Source organism: Babylonia areolata, chromosome 21 (assembly GCF_041734735.1).
Source record: "Babylonia areolata isolate BAREFJ2019XMU chromosome 21, ASM4173473v1, whole genome shotgun sequence".
NCBI lineage: Eukaryota > Metazoa > Mollusca > Gastropoda > Neogastropoda > Buccinidae > Babylonia > Babylonia areolata.
Genome location: NC_134896.1, coordinates 17,534,867 through 17,554,901, shown reverse-complemented (window position 1 = coordinate 17,554,901; position 20,035 = coordinate 17,534,867). Strand labels below are relative to the sequence as shown.

General features: G+C 38.7%; 1 protein-coding gene and 2 non-coding genes across 3 annotated transcripts in view; all 3 read left to right on the top strand.

Moving 5' to 3' along the window:
- LOC143296718 (actin-related protein 2) overlaps positions 1-17,269 on the top strand; it is an 18,277-nt gene extending 1,008 nt beyond the window's left edge. The window contains exons 2-8 of the mRNA XM_076608774.1: positions 562-672; positions 1,517-1,732; positions 3,052-3,124; positions 8,289-8,425; positions 10,162-10,311; positions 11,188-11,466; positions 13,435-17,269. Coding sequence (XP_076464889.1) covers positions 562-672; positions 1,517-1,732; positions 3,052-3,124; positions 8,289-8,425; positions 10,162-10,311; positions 11,188-11,466; positions 13,435-13,608 — 1,140 coding nt within the window. The 3' untranslated portion in view covers positions 13,609-17,269. The remainder of the gene's footprint in view (positions 1-561; positions 673-1,516; positions 1,733-3,051; positions 3,125-8,288; positions 8,426-10,161; positions 10,312-11,187; positions 11,467-13,434) is intronic.
- On the top strand, positions 3,827-3,898 carry LOC143296786 (small nucleolar RNA SNORD61). Its single transcript, XR_013057199.1, has one exon. It is a non-coding gene; the product is annotated as a small nucleolar RNA SNORD61 (small nucleolar RNA).
- LOC143296787 (small nucleolar RNA SNORD61) lies at positions 5,124-5,195 on the top strand. The gene has a single exon (XR_013057200.1). It is a non-coding gene; the product is annotated as a small nucleolar RNA SNORD61 (small nucleolar RNA).
- Positions 17,270-20,035: the final 2,766 nt, after the last annotated feature.

The following is a 20,035-nucleotide window of genomic DNA, read 5'->3' as shown; positions in this document are numbered from 1 at the left end:
CGCAAGTTTTACTATAACTTAAGCTGTTATTAATTATACTAATTATTGTAATATAGTGTCAGTCTACCAGTAGCACCACTGACTGACTGAGTGACATACAAAAAATGTTAACATCAATACATCAATGTTCTTTTTTTCTTTCTTTTTTTTTTCATTTGCTGCTTTCAGATTTAATATTGATTATAAATCAGGAAATCAAAGAATATTTATTATTTTCAAAAGACAATTAATAGACTGTCTCTTAAGTCTTATGGAAACTTTCCTTAATTTCAGGAAGAAAATTTATAGTAATTTATACCATTTGTATTGGATTTCATTATTTTATATTTGCAGTAGACTGTAGAGTGTTTTCCCTCTGATTGGTGAAAATTTATACCTTTTGTATTAGATTTTGATATATTCACATTGCAGCGAAATGTTTTCCTTTTGTGTATGGTAAAAGTTTATACTTTTGCAAGTTTTGTATTAGATTTTAAGTTTAATACATTTACACTTGAGTGTTTTTCCTCTGTGAATGGTGAAGTGTGATCACTGGCATTGATTATGAGTTTTGACTTTCAGTTCGTCAAGTGTGGTTATGCCGGCTCCAACTTCCCAGCACACATCTTTCCTTCCCTGGTGGGGAGGCCTATCATCCGATCCACAGCCAGGATTGGAGATATAGAAGTCAAGGTGAACCAGCTGTGTGCAGTAGTAATAATGCAGCATTGCACAATATCATTAGTTATTAGAAGGAAGAAAAAAAAAGTTAGTTTCAGAATGCTGGGTGAAGAGGGTGATTCGCTTGAATATGCAGTTTAGTTATGTATTTGTCTCAGTGTAAATGTTGTTTTTAAATATCAGAAATAAACTAAAAAGTAAACATTATAACTGATAAAAAAAGGATTGACACTGACTATATTTATTGTTTATTTTTGTATGACAAGAATCCCTTATTATGATTATCAAATGTTGGGAGGGAGTTGGGCAGTGGAATTCAGAACAAAAAAATAGATGTATGAAGAGAAAATGTTTTTTCATAAATGATGTGTTTTAAAACTGTGAGAGGGACACACGTTTCTTTCTCAAAAGCCTTAAATTTGAATATAATGAAAAGCAGCCTACAAAGGACTTGTGTATACGGTTACATGCTTGTGTTTTATGAAATATAACTGATCATGTTTTATTTTATGAATGAGCATTATCATGATAATTGATAGTCTTTGGCCCCACCAACAATTAGAGGTAAGCAGGCATGGATATGACTGATGTGAAAGTGTTTTGGTTTCACTGGTCTCGAAACCTGGTTTGATTGTGGGGCTGCTGCACTGCTGAACACATCACCAACATTCTCCATTTCTAGTGGTCACGGGATAGAGTCAGTGCCCTTGGAGTTGGATCTTATCATGTGGCTTTCATTAGCTTGCACAAGATTCAGCGTATTTGTCTGTACAAAAATCAGCACTGTATCGGTGTATGAATACTGACTACCAATAATGATATTACTACTATTATTATGAATCATGATTTTCTACAGGATCTGATGGTGGGTGACGAGGCCAGCCAGCTACGCTCCATGCTGGAGGTGAACTACCCCATGGACAATGGGATTGTTCGCAACTGGGATGACATGATCCACATCTACGATCACACTTTCGGCAAGGAGCGTCTCAACATTGACACCTCCAACTCCCGCATCCTGCTGACTGAGCCCCCCATGAACCCCATGAAGAACAGGGAGAAGATGGTGGAGGTGAGGACAAAAGGGGCGGAGGGAGGGGGTGGGGGGAGGGGTGGCGCTGTGGCAGAGACTTTGGAGCCTGTGGTTATGAGTGATCAGGGTTTGAGGCCCAGTTTCAGCCTGGTGTTTTGTTCTTGGGAAAGGCATTTTACTTTGATTTTCCTTTTTCCGCCCAGAGGTGTGAATGGGAACCAGACTTGTTTTGACGATGATTAATGGTGTAAAGAGAGGATCAGGGCCCCCCTTCTTATGCATAGCCCTGTGGCTGAAAAGATTATGGGGCCTTTAAGAAGTTAACCTTTTAGGGCACATGTCTGACTCTCTCAGAAGGGAATATGTCTTATTTAATTACACATACTTAACCATGACCCACTAGTGCAGACTCCGGCAGGGGTCTGATTCCTGTCCTGTGCAAACTACTGCCCGCCTGTGTGGAGAAAATGAAAGTAGCTATGGCCGATAACCTCCCGAAATAGGTTACCCCCCCTGTGTATCCCTGACTAGCGCCCTCTTTTTACAGCAGCCATCTTGACTCCTGTTCCTGTGCTCTTCATATGGCTAAGTCCCCAGATTGGAAAGGATGTAATTGTAATGCAGGAGAAATTATGTGGGTGTGCGTGTGTCTCTGCTACGGTTATGATGTTACATTAGATGAGAGCCCTGAGAACAGTTGTGCTCAACAGAGCTGAACTCCGTTTACGTTCATATTTTTAATTTTCAGTATTTCAAATTTCAGGCAGCTTTGTGAATAGAAAACTCAAAAGTGTTAAATATAACACTTTAGTTTTTGTTCTGCTTTTGTATGGACCAGATAGAAAACATTGATGCATGATACAAGAGCTAAATTACAGATACTTTTAAGGACACTGGAGGCTTTTGGGTGTTTATTTGGTTTTTTGTTTGTTTTTGGTAATGGGTTGTCTTTTTTTTTTTTTTTTTTTTTAAATCACTTGTAATTATTTTGCTTTATTTTCTTATTACTGGTGACATTCTGTTCAGTCAAAATAGAAACACACACATAAAAAAAACAAAGGAAAGGAAAAAAGATGGCAAAATTTGAGCATTGATATCTGGATATCCGCTGTCTCTTTTGTCAGCAGTATACTACTGTATAGCAGACTTTTTTTTATGTCTCAGTTTGGCTTTATGTATGGTATGGAAAATATTCACTCAGTATGATCTGGAAAAGTATTGATTTTTGTTTGGTCACATGTTTGTGGACCCCCCCTTTTTTTTTTCTTTTTTTTTTTTTTCTTTTTTTTTTTTTCCTGTTGTGGGATTGGGAAGATACGGCTATTCCACTAACAGGTAACGTGGTTTGTTGTGTGCAGGTGATGTTTGAGAAGTACCAGTTTGACAGTGTGCATGTAGCCATCCAGGCTGTTCTCACACTGTATGCACAAGGTAAGGTTATATTAAAACTGGGCAAAGTAAAAGGGGGAATTTTGTATTTGGTTGGTTGCAAAGAAAAAAAAGGAAAGGAAGCTTTCAAATTTAATGGCCATGATCAGTTTTCTGCTTACTTTAGAAATGCGTTTTTAACTTACCACACTCCATTTTAATTGTTGCAATTTACTCTTTGCATGAAGCACAGATAATTTGTATGTTCAGCTTTACCAGCATTTTTTTTTTTTTTTTTTTTTTTTTTTTTTTTTGAATGATTTACAGAAAAGGACAGGATATTCATTTTGCATTTACAAGTGACCTATGGCTTGGACTGATTTCTTAATGTCTTTGTTCATATCATTGTGCTTACACTCTTTGCATTTTTAGATTCTGATGAATTTAACCTTTTGATCATTTATTTAAAGAAAATAGCTTTTGTACATGTTCAAGAAAAAAAAATTAAAACAAGGTTTACCTCAAAACTAGAATAATAACCAGCATAATATTTTCATCAACACAAGCTTTAATCATGTGCTGCATGGCATAAACTGATCAATGCTGTAAAATGTAGAACTGCAACACTTTGCTAGCTGACATTTTTTTCTCTTTTCTTTTTATTGTCCCTTCCCTCCTTAATTACTGCTATCCAGCATGAATAAGATATTGCTGTGTGTTAGTGTGTATGATCTTTTTATTGTTGTATTGATTGACTTTGAGCCTGTGATGATGATCGACATGATGTCTGCTATGTCATGATGAATGATTTGTATTCCTCTAAGAAGTACTGAACTGGCTCATTTAGTCTGGAGGTTGAGAGGCTATTTTTTTTCTGATTTTTTTTCTTTTTTTCTTATTTCAAAGACATCACATGGTAACATCAAATACACTAAGACATAAAATTCACCTTCATGTATCAGTTATTTATATACTTGAATACCAGAAGCAGGAGGGAGAGATTTATATTAAAAAAAATATGTAGGCTGATGGATTGAACTAAAAGTTGGGTCTAGAGTCGTCATTGTGGCTCTGTCTGTCTGTACCTTGTCTGCACTTTCCTTGTCATATCTTTCTTCTGTTTCAACACACTCTTTTGTGTGTGTGTGTGTGTGCAGTCAGTCTATGATTTTTTTCCTGTTTTTATGTGTTTCCTCTTTTCATGAATTGCCAGATGCGAATTTTGCCACTCATCCATTGTCATGATTGTGAGAAGGAGAAAAAAAAATAGTATGATAAGTTAGCCAGTCTGTTGAGTCAGTATCATTCATGACATTCAGCACTGTGACTTACTTGTGGGCATCAGATCAGTATACCATCAAATTAAAAAAACTAAATTTGTTTCAGGTAAGGTAAATAGCTTTTTCCTGTTCAGGTCTATGTCGTATCTTTCATCTTACAAATGTCACTGCAGTGGCAGTATTTTGAGTCTGATATCCTGTTGTAATAATCTGAAGGCTGTACAGTTAAAGTGATCCCCATTGTAAAGTTAGTTTGGATTTCATGAGCTCATACCCCTTATTGAATAAAGGTTGTGTCCTTGCTTCATGAGAGCCCGTGATGATGATTGACATGATGTCTGCTGTACCTTGATGAACAATGTACATTCCTCTAAGAAGTACTGAAGGGGCTGATCCATTCATAAAGAGCTGGCAGAGAACAGAGATCAGTGTAGCCACTTGGTCTGTGGATAGTCATTTTGACTATAGTTTTTGTACTGCACTAAAGCTGTGTAGCGCCAATAGTTTTTGTACTGCACTAAAGCTGTGCAGCGCCTGCTGTTTGTCTTTGATGCTTGGTTCCCTCATGAATATTGTGCTGTTTTAAAGGGTTTGTCTTAATATAGCTCTTTTTTGAGTGTGTACTTGTCTTTTATGTTGTGTCATTTCAAAATCATTAGTTTGCAGTGTGTTGATTTGAGCATTTCATTTAATCTGTATATGAACGCACACGCACACACACACGCACAAAAAACTGCAAGTTTTCAATATGCTTGTAGTAAAATATTAAGTCTGTGGAGCCTGTGATGATGATTGACGTGATGTCTGCTTTATCATGATGAATGTTTTATATTCCTCTAAGAAGTACTGAACAGGCTGATCCATTCACCTCATAGGGATAATCATAGTCCATATTTAAATATATGTATATATATTAATGCTATAAATATATATAGATTGTATGTCAGTAGACATGTTGGTATAATAACCTTTTATAGTTTGGCCCATACATCTAAAACATTATTGTTTGGCTTGGCACACCTGGGCCCTGCCATTCTGCTTTTAACAGAGCTCGCCACTTTCTGAAGTTTATTCTTTATGTCAGAGTGATAAACTGTTGTCGGCATATAGATCTATTATTTTTTTATATATTCAAAACTTACTTCCAAGGTACAATAGTTACCTTTGTATAGGTGTCATTGCCTTGTGGGCTGAGTGTGTGTTATCTGTAACAGAATGGGCTGTTTTGAATTGTGCACAACATGTTGTTTTATGCACCTTCATGGTCTTAAAGTTTACTAACTTCATGAACAGGGTGTTGCCCTAATAATGTCCATAACTGAAGGATCCAGCACACCAAAGATGATATAACAATATAGGGCTCAACTGTTGTGGGGGTGGGGGTGAAATTTGGTGTTTTTCTTTTTTATTGTATCTTATTTTTTATTTATGCTTTTGTTTGTTGTTGTTTTATAAAGAAAAGTGCCCTTTTAAATTTTTTCCAACTCCAAGAATATGATAAAATTGTTCAGATGAGAGCCTGTGATGATGACTGACATGATGTCTGCTGCATCATGATGAATGATTTACATTCCTCTAAGAAGTACTGAATGGGCTGATAAATTCTACCTCTGTGTTACAGTCTAGAAAGATTAAAAAGTTGAAGGCCGGTTACCAATAGCCTTTTACGGCCATGAGGCAGTGATTTCATATTCACTGTGTCTAGGACTTGGTATACACCGAAAAGGAAGCCTGAGAACATTCTTTATATAATTTTCTTATCCTTCTGCCAATCCTCTCCTTCCGCTGATTTTAATCTTCCCAGACTAGTCATTTGCCCATTGACACTTGGGTGGAGTGATGAAAACAGAGAAACGCGCCTTTCACAAAGACATAAGGCCATGTCAAATGGGGCCCTAAACTGATCACTGGCTCTGCCACAGCACATCCGTCTGTTCAGAGACTGTTTACAAATTTAAGGTTAAAAGAAAAGAACAGTACTCAAATTGACAGCAATGAATAATTCAGTCCATTCCCACTTGATAATGTGATCTGGTTTGACACTGATCTGCTGATCACTGCCATTCCTGTTACAGGATTTCATTGAAATGGCTTTTCTGCCTTTGTTTGTTTACCATATAGTTAGTTAATGAGGATTTGTTGTTTTTTTTTGTTTTTTTTTTTTGTTTTTTTTTTGGGGGGGGGGGTATGTGTGTGTTTATTGTTTTCTTTTTTTTTTCTTTTTTTTTTTTTGCAGTGTGACTGTGAGTCATGTTTTTATTCTGTTGTGTCATTATTCTCATATTCTTATGCTATAATGGGCTGGAGACAAAATCTGTACATGTATTGTCATGATTTTTCCATGGGTAAAAAAAAGGTGTTTCCTGATGCTATAAAAATTGAATCACGTTTTTATTGACTTCCTGACAGTTTAGCACACTAATGTGTTGATTATGCCATATGTGTCTGTCTCATGCATCGTGCAGTGTTTGTCCTTGTTTTGAATTATTGAGTTGCCCTGTATAGTACACCCTGATATAGCAAGAAAGCTAAAAGATTGGAACGGGGATAGATCATCTGTGAGCACTGCATTACTGTACTGAGAAACATTGAACATGGGCACACACTGTATGATGCTGTAAGTGTGTAGCACAAGGGAATAAACGATACATTGCACCAAAGATATTGTGACTGAGCAAAATTGTGTTTATGAAAGACGTGTTGTATTCTGAAGTCTAAAGAGTGATAAAATGTCCCCATTGCTTTTTTGAAAATTTTCTTTTTGGTCTGTTCCAAAAATTCCAAAAGATAAACAAATTTTAGACCAGAGCCTGTAATGATGATCGACGTGATGTCTGCTGTGTCATGATGAATGATTTTTATTCCTCTAAGAAGTACTGAACAGGCTGATTTCTTTTGATTTTTTTTTTAAAACTTTATCTGGAAACAGTTTGCAGCTAAAGGACATAACGCTGTGGTGATGGATTTTACTGACTTTTACTAGTTTTAGGTTGAGTGTGTGCCATATCTGTGTGTGTTTTTGGAGATATTTTCTTGGTCAGATGTAGTTTTCCCAAATATTCAGTTAAGTAGTTAAATCAGTTTAAAAGACCAAGAACAACATGATACATTTTATTACAACTTTTTGTTTTGTCTGTCCCATGCCCAGCACAGAAACTGTTGATATTCAAGATATTCAGCAGTCTGCACACACTGATGCAGGAACGAAACTGAAGACAGAATACTGAATCTGTGACCTTGTATACTTCACACCATGCATGCATGATCAGTGATGCATGCATGAGAACAGACAGTACTTTATTAAATCCATTCCATACAGAAAGGTGAAATATAAGCCATAAAGAACAACTTTGATAGGCATCTTTGGTGGTTTTGTTTTGTCTTCCATTAGACTTTCCTTTTTTTTTTTTTCTTTTTTTTTTTTTATTTGTTTCCAGAATCTTAAGACAGTAAGAGTGTTTCAGTTGAGAACCTGTGATGATGATTGACGTGATGTCTGCTGTGTCGTGATGAATGATTGACATTCCTCTAAGAAGTACTGAACAGGCTGTTTTCACCTCAACTGGATTGATAGTGAAGATTCAGAGTCCATGTATCATCATGAGTGTGGCATGCAGCCAGTGTGACATGCACACACATTATCAGTTCTCTCTGAGCAGTTGGTACTGGGACGCAACCAAAGAAAATGGTGACACTTTATGTTTGTCCTGGGAAGGTTGCTTTCCTGGTTTCCCACTGCAGAGGAGGAATGATTAAAAAATTTCACATAATCTATAATCTCATATATATATATATATAAGAAATTTGTGAAAAAATATATTTATATAAATAATATGGACATTAATGACCATGGGGTTTTATGACTTAGACTTTTACTCTGAAATGGAAAATAACAGATTTACTGACATAATTACATGTTTGGTGTGTGTGTGTGTGTGTGTGTGCAGGTCTGCTGACAGGGGTGGTGGTGGATTCCGGGGATGGAGTGACCCACATCTGTCCAGTGTACGACGGTTTCTCCTTACCTCACTTGACCCGGCGTCTGGACATTGCTGGTCGTGACATTACCAGGTACCTCATCAAGGTAAGTAACTGTGTTGGCTCAACTCCAGCACATGCCAGAGCCTGGTTGTACAAGCCATGCTGGCACAGTTCTGTTTGCTTCGCATTGAGAGGTTTCCTCAGTCAATGGAGTTAGCATGAATGTAGGAAATTTCTTAACCTCTGAACCTTGCTGAAATGATATCAGTGTGGCATGTATTTGAAGTACAGTTGCTACGTTACGTGTACATAATGCAGTTGATTTTGCAGAACAAAAGTAATGCAATCCCCAGGGGAAGAAGTCGAAATAAAGAATTGTGACTGACATCCTGACATACAAGCTCTGTCTTGTCTCAGTGAGGCTGCAGCCCTTCACTGATGGTCATATTCATCAGCAGGGCAGCAGTGAAGAGGTTAAATCTACATAAACTTAGTGCTGCCAAGACTGATTATGCAACCCACAAGTGTAACTGACTGGAATGATGAAGTGTTAAGTTGCTGATCACTCTGATAAAGAGCTATTCCAAAACAGATGTGAAAAAACAAAACCGTTTTGTCCTGTTTGTGAATTCCTGCCCGAGGAATCACTTTTCTTTTTTCTTTGTCCAGCTCCTTCCAAAATGGGTTTTTGACTGTTTGAGTTTCTATTAATAGATTGTTGGTTTACTACATGCTCATATTTGATCAACTTCAGAAACTGCCTTGAGCTTAATGGCAGAAAGTTGTGTGGAAAAGTTTTTAGTTCTTGAGCTGCACAAACCTGGAATTCTCTCCTTCACATTCCCTTGTTCATATCCTTTATAACAAATTTAAAAACATATGTTTTCAAGATGTCTCTACATAATTAGGACACTCCATTCAATATCTATATTCTATATAAATCCATATGAATTTCTTCCATGCTTCTGTGTTGTGTGCTTTGCAGCCTGACATGGGTTGTTAAGGGCTTTGAGGGTTTGAAAGTGCTATATCAGTGTAGTATAGTATAATATTCAATTGTGTCTGATATAACCATTAGAACAGAGAGCAGGCAGCTGCTGTGCCAACTATCTGGACTAGAATTAGATTATTACACAACATATTGGAGAGTGTCTTGCCTAAGTTACAGGCTGGTCAAGAGGGCTTTAGGACAGTCTGAGTTGGGATGGTCCCCAAAGGCCAACTAGCCCCCAAGGCTGCAGCACCAAGAGCCAGTGTAATCTCGCCTACTGGTTTGAGAGTCATAGTCCTTCATAAATAGACTAAGCTGTAAATGAATTCCCATTGCAGAAGAGAAACCATTATTTCAGTGTACTGTTATATAATACTAATTTTCATTGTTGTCTGCCCACAGCTGCTGTTGATTTGAGGCTATATCAGTGTTCTGTTATTGTTTATCATCCTTATTGTTTGTGTCCACAGCTGCTGTTTCTGAGAGACCATATCGATGTACTGTTATTGTTATTATCATCATTTTTGTCTGTACCGACAGCTGCTGTTACTGAGACTAGTGAGAGGCTATATCAGTATACTGTAATTGTTATTGTCATTGTTATCTGTGTCCACAGCTGATGTTGCTGAGAGACTATAACAATGTACTGGTACTGTTGTTACCGTCATTGTTGTCAGTGTCCACAGCTGCTGTTGCTGAGAGACTATAACAATGTACTGGTATTGTTGTAACAATGTACTGGTATTGTCATCATTATTGTTGTCTGTATCCACAGCTGCTGTTGCTGAGAGACTATAGCAATGTACTGGTGGTATTGTTGTCATCATCATTGTTGTCTGTGTCCACAGCTTCTGTTGCTGAGAGGCTATGCCTTCAACCACTCAGCGGACTTTGAGACGGTACGCATGTTGAAGGAGAAGCTGTGCTACACGGCCTACGATGTGGAGCAGGAGCAGAAGCTTGCCCTGGAGACTACGGTGTTGGTGGAGCCCTACACGGTATGATAGTCATGTCCAGCTGTGACCATCAGAACTGTAGGGGAGGCAGCTGTTGTCCAGACTATCTGGGCTAGGATTTGATTATAGTGGAGAGTTTGTTGCCCAAGTTACATCCCCACTCTCTTAGGACAGTTGATGTTGGGATGGTCCCCAAAGGCCAACCAGCCCACAAGGCTGCAGCACTAAGAACCAGTGTAATCTTACCTCCTAGTTTGAGAATAAGTCCTTCACAAAAGATATAAGCTGTAAATGATTTCCCATGGCAATTGAGAAATCATTGATATTACAGCTGTTGGCCCAAGTGTAAGCATATATCTATGACGCAAGTGGAGCGTTGAGCTGGCTTAGGTTGTATTACTTTTTATCACAACAGATTTCTCTGTGTCTCCCTGGGGAGAGCATGTGGCTGCAGTACAGCACCACTCATATGCATGTATTTTTCGTGTGTTTTTTTTTTTTTCTGTGTGCAAGGGTATGTTTTGTACAATCAGATTGGAGTTTTTTCTGCAGAATTTTGCCTGGGTCAACTCTTTTGTTGCTTTGAATTCTTTTATGTGTGGTAAGTGCATGCTTTACACTGGACGTCAATTTAATTTCTCATCTGAAAGACTAGCACCCAGACTACTACTGATTGAAACTTGTGCAGTTGGGCGTACAAATCCTGGTCTGAATTTATAGTAAGATCATGAATTACAATATAGATATTTTTATATAAAAAACCCCCAAAAAATCTTAATCCGGAGAAAAAAAAGTGGCATGTGACTTTAGTGTAAAAATGTTGGCTTTTGGTGAGGTTTTTTAAAGGTTGATGCTTAAAACAAAACCTTATATGAAGTATGTGATGATAGTGTGTTGTTCTGTGTGGTGATACGACAGCTACCCGACGGGCGGGTGATCAAGGTAGGGGGCGAGCGGTTCGAGGCCCCGGAGGCCCTGTTCCAGCCCCACCTGATCAATGTGGATGGGGTGGGGGTGGCCGAGCTGCTCTTCAACACCATCCAGGCCGCCGACCTGGACATCCGGCCAGACTTCTACAAGCACATCGTGCTGTCCGGGGGCTCCACCATGTACCCAGGCCTGCCCTCCCGCCTGGAGCGCGAGATCAAACAGCTCTACCTGGAGCGGGTGCTCAAGGGGGACACCACGCGGCTGTCGGTATGTTAGTGTTGGGTGGTTGTTTTTTTTGTTGGCGTTGTTGTTAGTAGCGGTGGTAATAGTATTTATAGTTATTTGTAGTGTTGTTTTTGGCTCATGTAAAATTTGGACAGGCAGCTGCAACTTTTTCCCTCAACTAAAATTGCTTATGGATTTTTCCAATGTAAGCATTGGTATTGTTGTTATTAGGTGAAGTAATAGTATTGTCATTATTTGTTGTGTTGTTATTATATTGTCATTATTTGTTGTGTTGTTATTATAAGTACCTTAAAATTTATTCCTTACTACCAGCTGCAACTTTTTCCCTCAACTAAAATAAGGATACAGCGGCTTTTTTGTGGATTTTTCCAATGATAGCGTAGGTGTTGTTAGTAGCAGTAGTGATAGCACTGTCACTATTCGTCGTGTTGTTATTATTAGTACGGTAACATTTCTGACTACTAGCCGTAATTTTTTCCCCCAACTATGACCCCTGTGGCTAAAATAAGGATGTGGCTTGCTCATGGATTTTTTTGATGTTGCGGGTTCTCCTGATCACGTTCAGGTCGAATTAAGTGTTGCTGTCAGTCTCCAGTCTATTTTAAAATTCACATTAGGTTTCAAAACTGGTTTTGTCTCTTCCTGAATTCAAATCTCACAGATAACTTCATGTTTTTTCTCACTAAATTACACATGGCCTTTATGCACACTAAATATTTAGTTATCATCCTTGCTCAGACAATTTCCATGATGCCGAAAACATGATGCAGTGCTTTTCAAACTGAAGGCAATCCAGTTTCGCATTTTCTGTGGCTAATTTTGAGATGTTTTTGCTCTGGTTTTTGTTGTTGTTGTTGTTGTTCCTGTCCTGTGCAAAATGCTTGTGCCCAAAAGGAGAAATCAAAAGCATCTGTGGCTAGCAACCACCCTTAGTATATTACCTCCCTTCTCTTTACACATGCAATGCCCTCTTCCATTCCAGCAAGCTGTGCATCCAAGCAGCAAAGCAAGAAAAAAAAAAAAAAATCTGTAGAGCACTCTTTCTCTTTGACAGCTAAAGGCAGTTGACATAAATTATAACATATTCAGTTCAGTTCAGTAACTCAAAGAGGCGTCACTGCGTTTGGACAAATCCATATACGCTACACCACATCTGCTAAGCAGATGCCTGACCAGCAGCGTAACCCAACGTATAAAATGAACCACTCAAGACCACTTTCTCTCACTCCCCCTTCTTCCCTTTGTCACACCTTATACATGCAAAGTAAGTTGGCAGGTACACAGGGTGGTTGCTACCATACAGTGTGTTGGAGGGGGGGGGGGGGGGGAACCCTCCAAAAACCAACAACTCTTACAACTACAGATGATGCATCCACATTCTCGGACCACCAACAAGCACAGAAATGACACAGTAGGATGCACGCAAGAGGAACTGTATAAATGTAGTGCAGTGGCCTACTGGTAACGTGTCCGCCTAGAAAGTGAGAGAATCTGAAGGCACAGGGTTGAATCCAACACTTAACAGAATTTTCCTCTCCTCCTCTAGACATGGAGTGGTCTTGATGCTAGTTATTTGGATGAGAAGATGAACCTAGATCCCAGTGTGCAGCATGCATTAAGCGCACATAAAAGAACACAAGGCAAGAAGAGAATTAGTTGTACCTGGCGAAACTTGTAGAAAAAAATCCACTCTGATATACATGAGTGTGCATGCAAGTTTCTGAAGCCTGACTTCAGTTTCAGTTTAAAGGAAGTGTCAGAGTGTGTGGACTGATCCATATATGATGCACCACATCTGCTGTTGAAAGAGAAAAGAAAAAGAAGCAGATGCCTGACATTTTTATGAACCCAACACACTGATCAGCATGACTGAATGTAACAGAAGTCTGCACTAATTGGTCATGGTAAGCATGTTACATTAAATGTAATACCAGTGAAACAAAAAACTTAATTACTTTTATTATAATGATTGGTATCTGTTGCGTGCAGAAATTCAAGATCCGTATAGAGGACCCTCCGCGCCGCAAACACATGGTGTTCCTGGGTGGGTCGGTTCTGGCCGACATCATGAAGGACAAGGACGACTTCTGGATGATGCGCAGCGAGTACCAGGAGAAGGGGATGCGGGTGCTAGACAAACTGATGAAACCCACCAAGGGATAGACTGGAACCATAGGCACACGCAGCGAGACTGGCACCATCAGAACATGCAGCAGAGTGCTCGATGGAGTGAGAAAACACATGTACACCACAAATCGAAACAAAAACAAAAAAAGAACCCTCCTATTTTCAGAACCAACAGTAGCATTTTCTTCCATGAGGGACTGACCTGGTTTGGGGATGCCTGTGATTCTGAAAGAATTGTTGCTTTGAACTTTCTGAGAGCTGTCAGGGTCTGAAAAGGTTTGAGTCCTGTTCTTGATGTGAAAGGTGAGTGTGTGTTTTGAATGAGGTCTGAAAGCAATGATGAAAAGGAGGTTGAAATGCAGTGGTTGTGTGAAGCAATATGTTAACATGCATGAAAATGAAAGGGTGTTTTTCCTTGTCTTTCTGGACCCTTTGAAGGCAATGTTTAGAAGCCACAATGAAACGACTGCAAGGTACAGATTGATACTGTGTACTTCTATAAGACAGTAGTGACTGTATCATTATTCAGTGTATGATGAATGGATTGGTGGCAATTTTTTGTGCCAGCAAATGTCTTTTTTCTTTTAAAGCATGCATGTATTCTTTATTGAGACTGTGAGGAGCTGTTCAAAAGAAGAATTCCTAATGCATGTAAGGTATAAGACGTGCAGGCTCATTCCATGATTATTAAGTATGGTGTTTAACCAGTGCGTGGATACCGGATACCAGCCTGCCCTCTACTTAATGCCTGTATGCCAAACATCTGTGCTAACAAGGAAATGATAAAATGAAAGAAAGAGGAAAAAAAGGATCTGGGTAACTATTTTCTTTTAAATATAACTGTTGATAATTGCCTGTTATTGGCTGTAGAGTATCAAGGCATGATCAGCATGTTGGGTTATGTGAAGATCTTCCATATCTGCTCTTATTTATTTCAGCAGATACAGGACCAGTCCACACACTTTTGACACCAGCTTGAAACTGAAACTGTTTAGACATGGGAATTAGAATTGAGTTAGTTTCAGATAATGTTTTGCAGGGATTGTACATGACCCTCCCACACCCATTCCCCCTGAAATCCAGTCTGTCACTGATGATGTTTTGGCCCCTAGTGAAATCAGGCAGTTGAATTTTGAGTTTCACTACACATACTTTACCGTGACCCACTAGTGCAGACTCCGGCAGGGAGTCAGATTCCTGTTTTGCACAATGCTAAGTGCGTTGGAAACAGAATTTTGGAAATATGACTGCAGTTTGTGAGATGTAATTACTGTATTTCCAGAGCATTGTACTGAATCTCCCTCAACCTGTTTCTCTCTCTTCTTGATCAGCTGTGGCGCTCAGGAAATCCTTATATCTGTAATGTTTGCTGTTGATGAGAACACTGTTGGGGGAGGGAAATGGTGTCAGAATGTTGTGGAAATAAGTATCTGAACAAATGAGTGTATTTGTTCATGTTTTCTGTTCCCCCTTTTTGTTTCTTTACCACGTGCATGAGACTTGGCATTGGATAGATGAGCATATATGAAACCTTTTGTTGTGTAGCTGATCTCTGAAGGAGTGGATCTTTGTGTGAATGGACAGATGACCAAGCTTTAAATACCCAGCTGGAGATGAATGAGGGCCTAATAAACCTGTGTGCTCTGCAGTTGGAACTGGGTTGGTTTGTGGTTGTTTTGTTTGTTTGTTGTTGTTTTTTTACTTTTGCTTTGCTACGCTCTTCTATTTTTTGCATACTTGAGGGGGGTTAGGGGCTTATACTGTTGTTTGTTATTTGGAGGTATTCTTCCTTTTTTTCTTTGTTAAAATCCTGTGTTGTGCATATATTTATTGTGGACACAGCAGTAGTACACCAGCTGTATGGAGATGCCCCATCATCATGTGCCTTATGTTGTCATCTCCTAAGTTGTGGGAATGCAAGTCCTCCTCGAGTGTCGCAGAGTTGAGTGGAGAGGAGAATCGCTCACATCAAATCCTCCCTTTTGTTTTTTTTTTTCTGATAAAGAAATACTACATGTGTACTAATAACCAAGTCAACATGATTTTTTTTTTTTTTTTTTTTTTTGTGGAGCCTTGACGGTAGTTGTAGGTCATGAAACAAGCTTTAAACCAGAGGAACTAAGTCAGGTGTTTTACATTAATTCAACAGATGTCCTGCACACAGGCATGCATTCTGATGAAATGTGACATGCAGACACACTTAGAGAGCAGCATATGGAGTTACATTGATGTTGGTTCTTGCTCTAAATACTTCTTTTCGTGCAGAACACTTTGGACATACCATACCATGGGAAGCCTTTTGGTTCTTTTTGTCAATTGGGTGATTTGATGAAGTGGTTGAGAAAAAGGGGAGAAAATGTTTTGTTTATAAACAATTTTTAATGTGACACAAACTTGGATGGAAGTAAGTTAGTGTCAGGAGTGTGATTGTGAAAGAATGTTTAAATATTTATTCATGTTGGTTTAAGTGCATCATATTTTGGGGGGTTCTTACTTCTTTAAATTGTTTTGTATCATGCGATTTATATATATTTTTTAGACAGATGTGTATGCATTATGAAATTATAATTTACATAGTGAACTAGGAGCCATACTAGTTTCATGCTTATCCACAGCTGAATAACAGATAATGCTTTTTATGTGTGTGTACAGTTGGCAGAACAATGCACATTGTTCATTGATGTTTTCTGGTTATCAGCCTGAATCAAAGCAGGCTATCAAAATTAATGTTTTGAGTGTTCAGATATATAAATGGTGTGAAAGAAAGACCACCTTTAGATCTCCTCATACTGTGAGATATTATGAGAAAACGATTGTAATGTCCATGATTGCCATCATATGCTGGAGAAACAGAAGCCAGTTTGTCCCACAAAAAGACCATAGTATCAGAGCCGCATGCAACAAAATAAGGCCAAAAGGATACGCTGAACAGCCGAAAAAAGCGTAAGACGAGACAGAGCGTAAACCTGACAAGATGGCGTGGAGAGCCTTGGCCCACGGAATGATTAAGCGCTTATAGTTTTTAGAGGCGTTTGATTGGCTGAGAGCGCTGGGCCCGTCTTTTCACTGTTAGCCGCGCGAAATTTGGCCAAGCAGAGCAAACCAATAGGCCTAGTTTGCATCAGTTTGACATGGTAAGTATATTTAACACCAAACATGGAGTATAATACAAACTCCTCCTGTATCAGACTGATGCACTCAGAAGCACTACTTGGTCATTTGATGTACATTTTAAAAAAAAAGAAATTAAAAAAAACCAAAAAAAAACGGATACATGCGACACCCCACAGCCTTAGTTGTCAGGGTCCTTTTGACAAAATGTTAAACAGTACGATCTTTTGACTCTAGCACCTATCCAGTTGCTGAAACAAAGACCAGTCGGACACTCCTGGCTTGATTTGACTGAAAAGTGAAAAAAAAAGATTCAGCAAGTTTGTAAAGTTTATTATGTCACCATGAGTTGGGAGAGATCCCACTGTCATTTGCTAAAGAGAATGTTCTTATGGCTTGGCACTCTGTTGCTTTGTACTTTAAAAATCTCTGTGATGATGGTCTGATTTGCTTGTTATGCTTAATATTGAGTTTCTTGTGTAAATGTGGTAACTGAATTGTAAGAGTGTATGCTTGAAAATGAACACCTGCTTTGTATAAGACTGTACAGGAGAGAATAAAGACAACTCATGAGAGTTAACCATGACCTGCAATGTTTTTGTTTATGTTGTTCTTGTGGATTGGGAGAGAATAACAAGTGTTTTGTTCTGCAGCAGACCAGAGTTCGTAATTCTACAATACTTTGGGCAACAGGTGATGGATAATTGACTTGAAGTTTTGAGCATACACTTGTCTAGTAGAGCCCCAGGTTTTCATGAACCAATGAATTTTGACAAGGTTGCAGATTTGACAGTAAGAGTTGTGTAAGTCTGTGCATCAAATACATACATGCTTTTCATAGATCGAAGGAATTCGAAGTCATGTGCTTGGCTTCACGTGAGTGGCGGTCAGATTCATGCACACACAAACCACACACGCCTCCACCATCAGCTAGAACTGCATTTATTCCCCCATCGTCTCCAATCCCCATGCATGAAGTGTCACAGGAGCATGCCTGCTGTGATGAAAAGGACACCAAATTCACACATGTATACCTTTTCCAGTACAAAGTAGACACTCGACTTGTACATCTTGGAGAACAAGTACAGCTAGTTTGTGACTGTACAAAGAAAAAAAGTGAACTCTTGCATTACTCAGTCAGAATGACAACCTCGCACACGCACACGCACGCACAGCATGCGCGCAATGGAAAAAGACTGAACATCATTATCACCGCCAGTGAGCATCATTTACAATCCACATTTGATTACAAACCTAAGTATCTGCAATACTGGAACCGTATACTTCATCAGACCTAACCTTTGCCTGGTGGCTTGGAGTGGTACAGCTGGAGAGTGAAAGGGACAAACAAGTAGCAGGATAGGAATAGTGGGGACAGAAAACCAAACGACTGGGCTTGTTTCTCGTGTTCTCCAGTATATTATTACCAGAACCTGGGCAAAAAAAAACAACCCCAAATAAACCTGGAAAAAAACACACCCAATACTATCATTGGAAAATGTTCTCCATTTTCAGCATGTCAATTATTGTCAATAAGAAAAAAAAAAAAATACAGCAGTGCTCAATAACTAGGCATAGCAGTCAGTGCAACAACTAAAACCTGCTCAGCTTGGACTATTCATCAGAAACAGCCACATGTGTGTAGTACCACTCAGACAAACATGGTGAGGTGAGAACAATGGGTGAAGCGATGGACATGGTTTCGCACCAGTCTAGTAGTCTACACACAAAAAGTCTTTGGGGAGCTGACACCACATTCCCAGGTTGGGCACCAACGTTTCTGGGACTCGTCTACAAATGCACAACACTTAAAAAAACACAACCAACAAATAGTACGAGTGGTGCTACTGTGTTTGAAGATCTGTTTATGATTGCACGTATCACTATCAGATTCAAGCTTTGCACTGCAAGTTGGATTAATTAAAGAAATTCAGTTCATTTGACACCAGTATGTTTATCCAAGACATTCGGGCCATTTCACGTTTGAGAAACAACCTACATTGCTATAACCCTTGATAAATTGTGTGGATGATGTGCATTTAATTCCTCCCCTTGCAGCACAAAGTGATCAGTTGCTTGCATTATATACATGGCCTGTATGACAGGGAAGAGAGTGAGTTAACGTGAAGGGCAAGTGTCTTTTCATTGGGAGGTGTCATGTGTACAACGTATGGTGTTCATACAATACCGATCTGTAACAATACCATCATTATTCTAATGTCTTAACTCCTATGTGCAACACTTTAAACAAACAGCACCAGCTAAGAATTAAGTTTACGAAACTGTAAAGCTGGTGCTTTTTTTTTTTTTTTTTTGGGCCAAGTGGAATGAGGGTGGTAATATAATACTTTTACCCCAACCCACCTTCCCTTTAAGAATGTCTTTGTTCATTGTGGCCAGTGAGGGTTTTGTTGTTTTTTTTTAAAGAAAAAAGTTTCAAACTGTTATGTTCATGGGCTTAACTTCCATGTGTCCTTTTTCTCCTTTCCACATGGAAATTCCAGTTTCTTTTCAACCAGATATGAGAATGATGAAGGTGAACCGATCTTTAACAGATGATGATGAGATATGGCATGGGCATTTTCAAGACTGAAGAGATGTATATATTTGTACAGAATTCTTTCTCCCTCCCACTTGACAAAAAAACAAATCAATTGTTCATGTACAGCTAACTGCTTGCATGTGCACAAATGAATAATTAACAGTTATTCATGTACAGGTAAGTGCCTGCATGTGCAAAAATGAAAAATCAACTGATATTCATGTACAAGCCAGGACATGCAAGACAGGAACCCTACAGCAGTGCAAATCAACTGTTTTTCATGTACAGCTTACCTTACTGCTTGCATGTGCACATATACATACATTTAGAAATCTACATTCTTTAGGTTTCTATCTTTCTCCATACAGCTGTTTCTTAAGTTATTCAATCAGAACATTACAAATGATAAACGTAAACCAAGTCTACAGTAAACTGTCCCTGTGGTCTAAACCCCTCCCTCCCATTACAAATACAATAGAAACTCTTATTTCTAACTTGTTAAAAAGCAATTTTTTTCAGTTTGCTTCAGCTCAGTTATTTCAAAATATGCAAATGAGCGAGTTTAGCAAAAGTCGATTTAGCAAAAAGTCTACTTTGTTGTTTCCCTGGAAGATATCATCACATAATGTATTAATTTATTAATACATTACCAGCTCACTTTGTAAAAAGAGTATGACACCAAAAGTATGCATGTGTGACTCAGACGAATTGAGATTAGATGATGAATGCGTGTGGTCGTGAGGGAGTTATCATGTATGCTTGAGTGAAGGAGGTACAACAGATGCAAGTGTTTGTATATGTGCTAATATT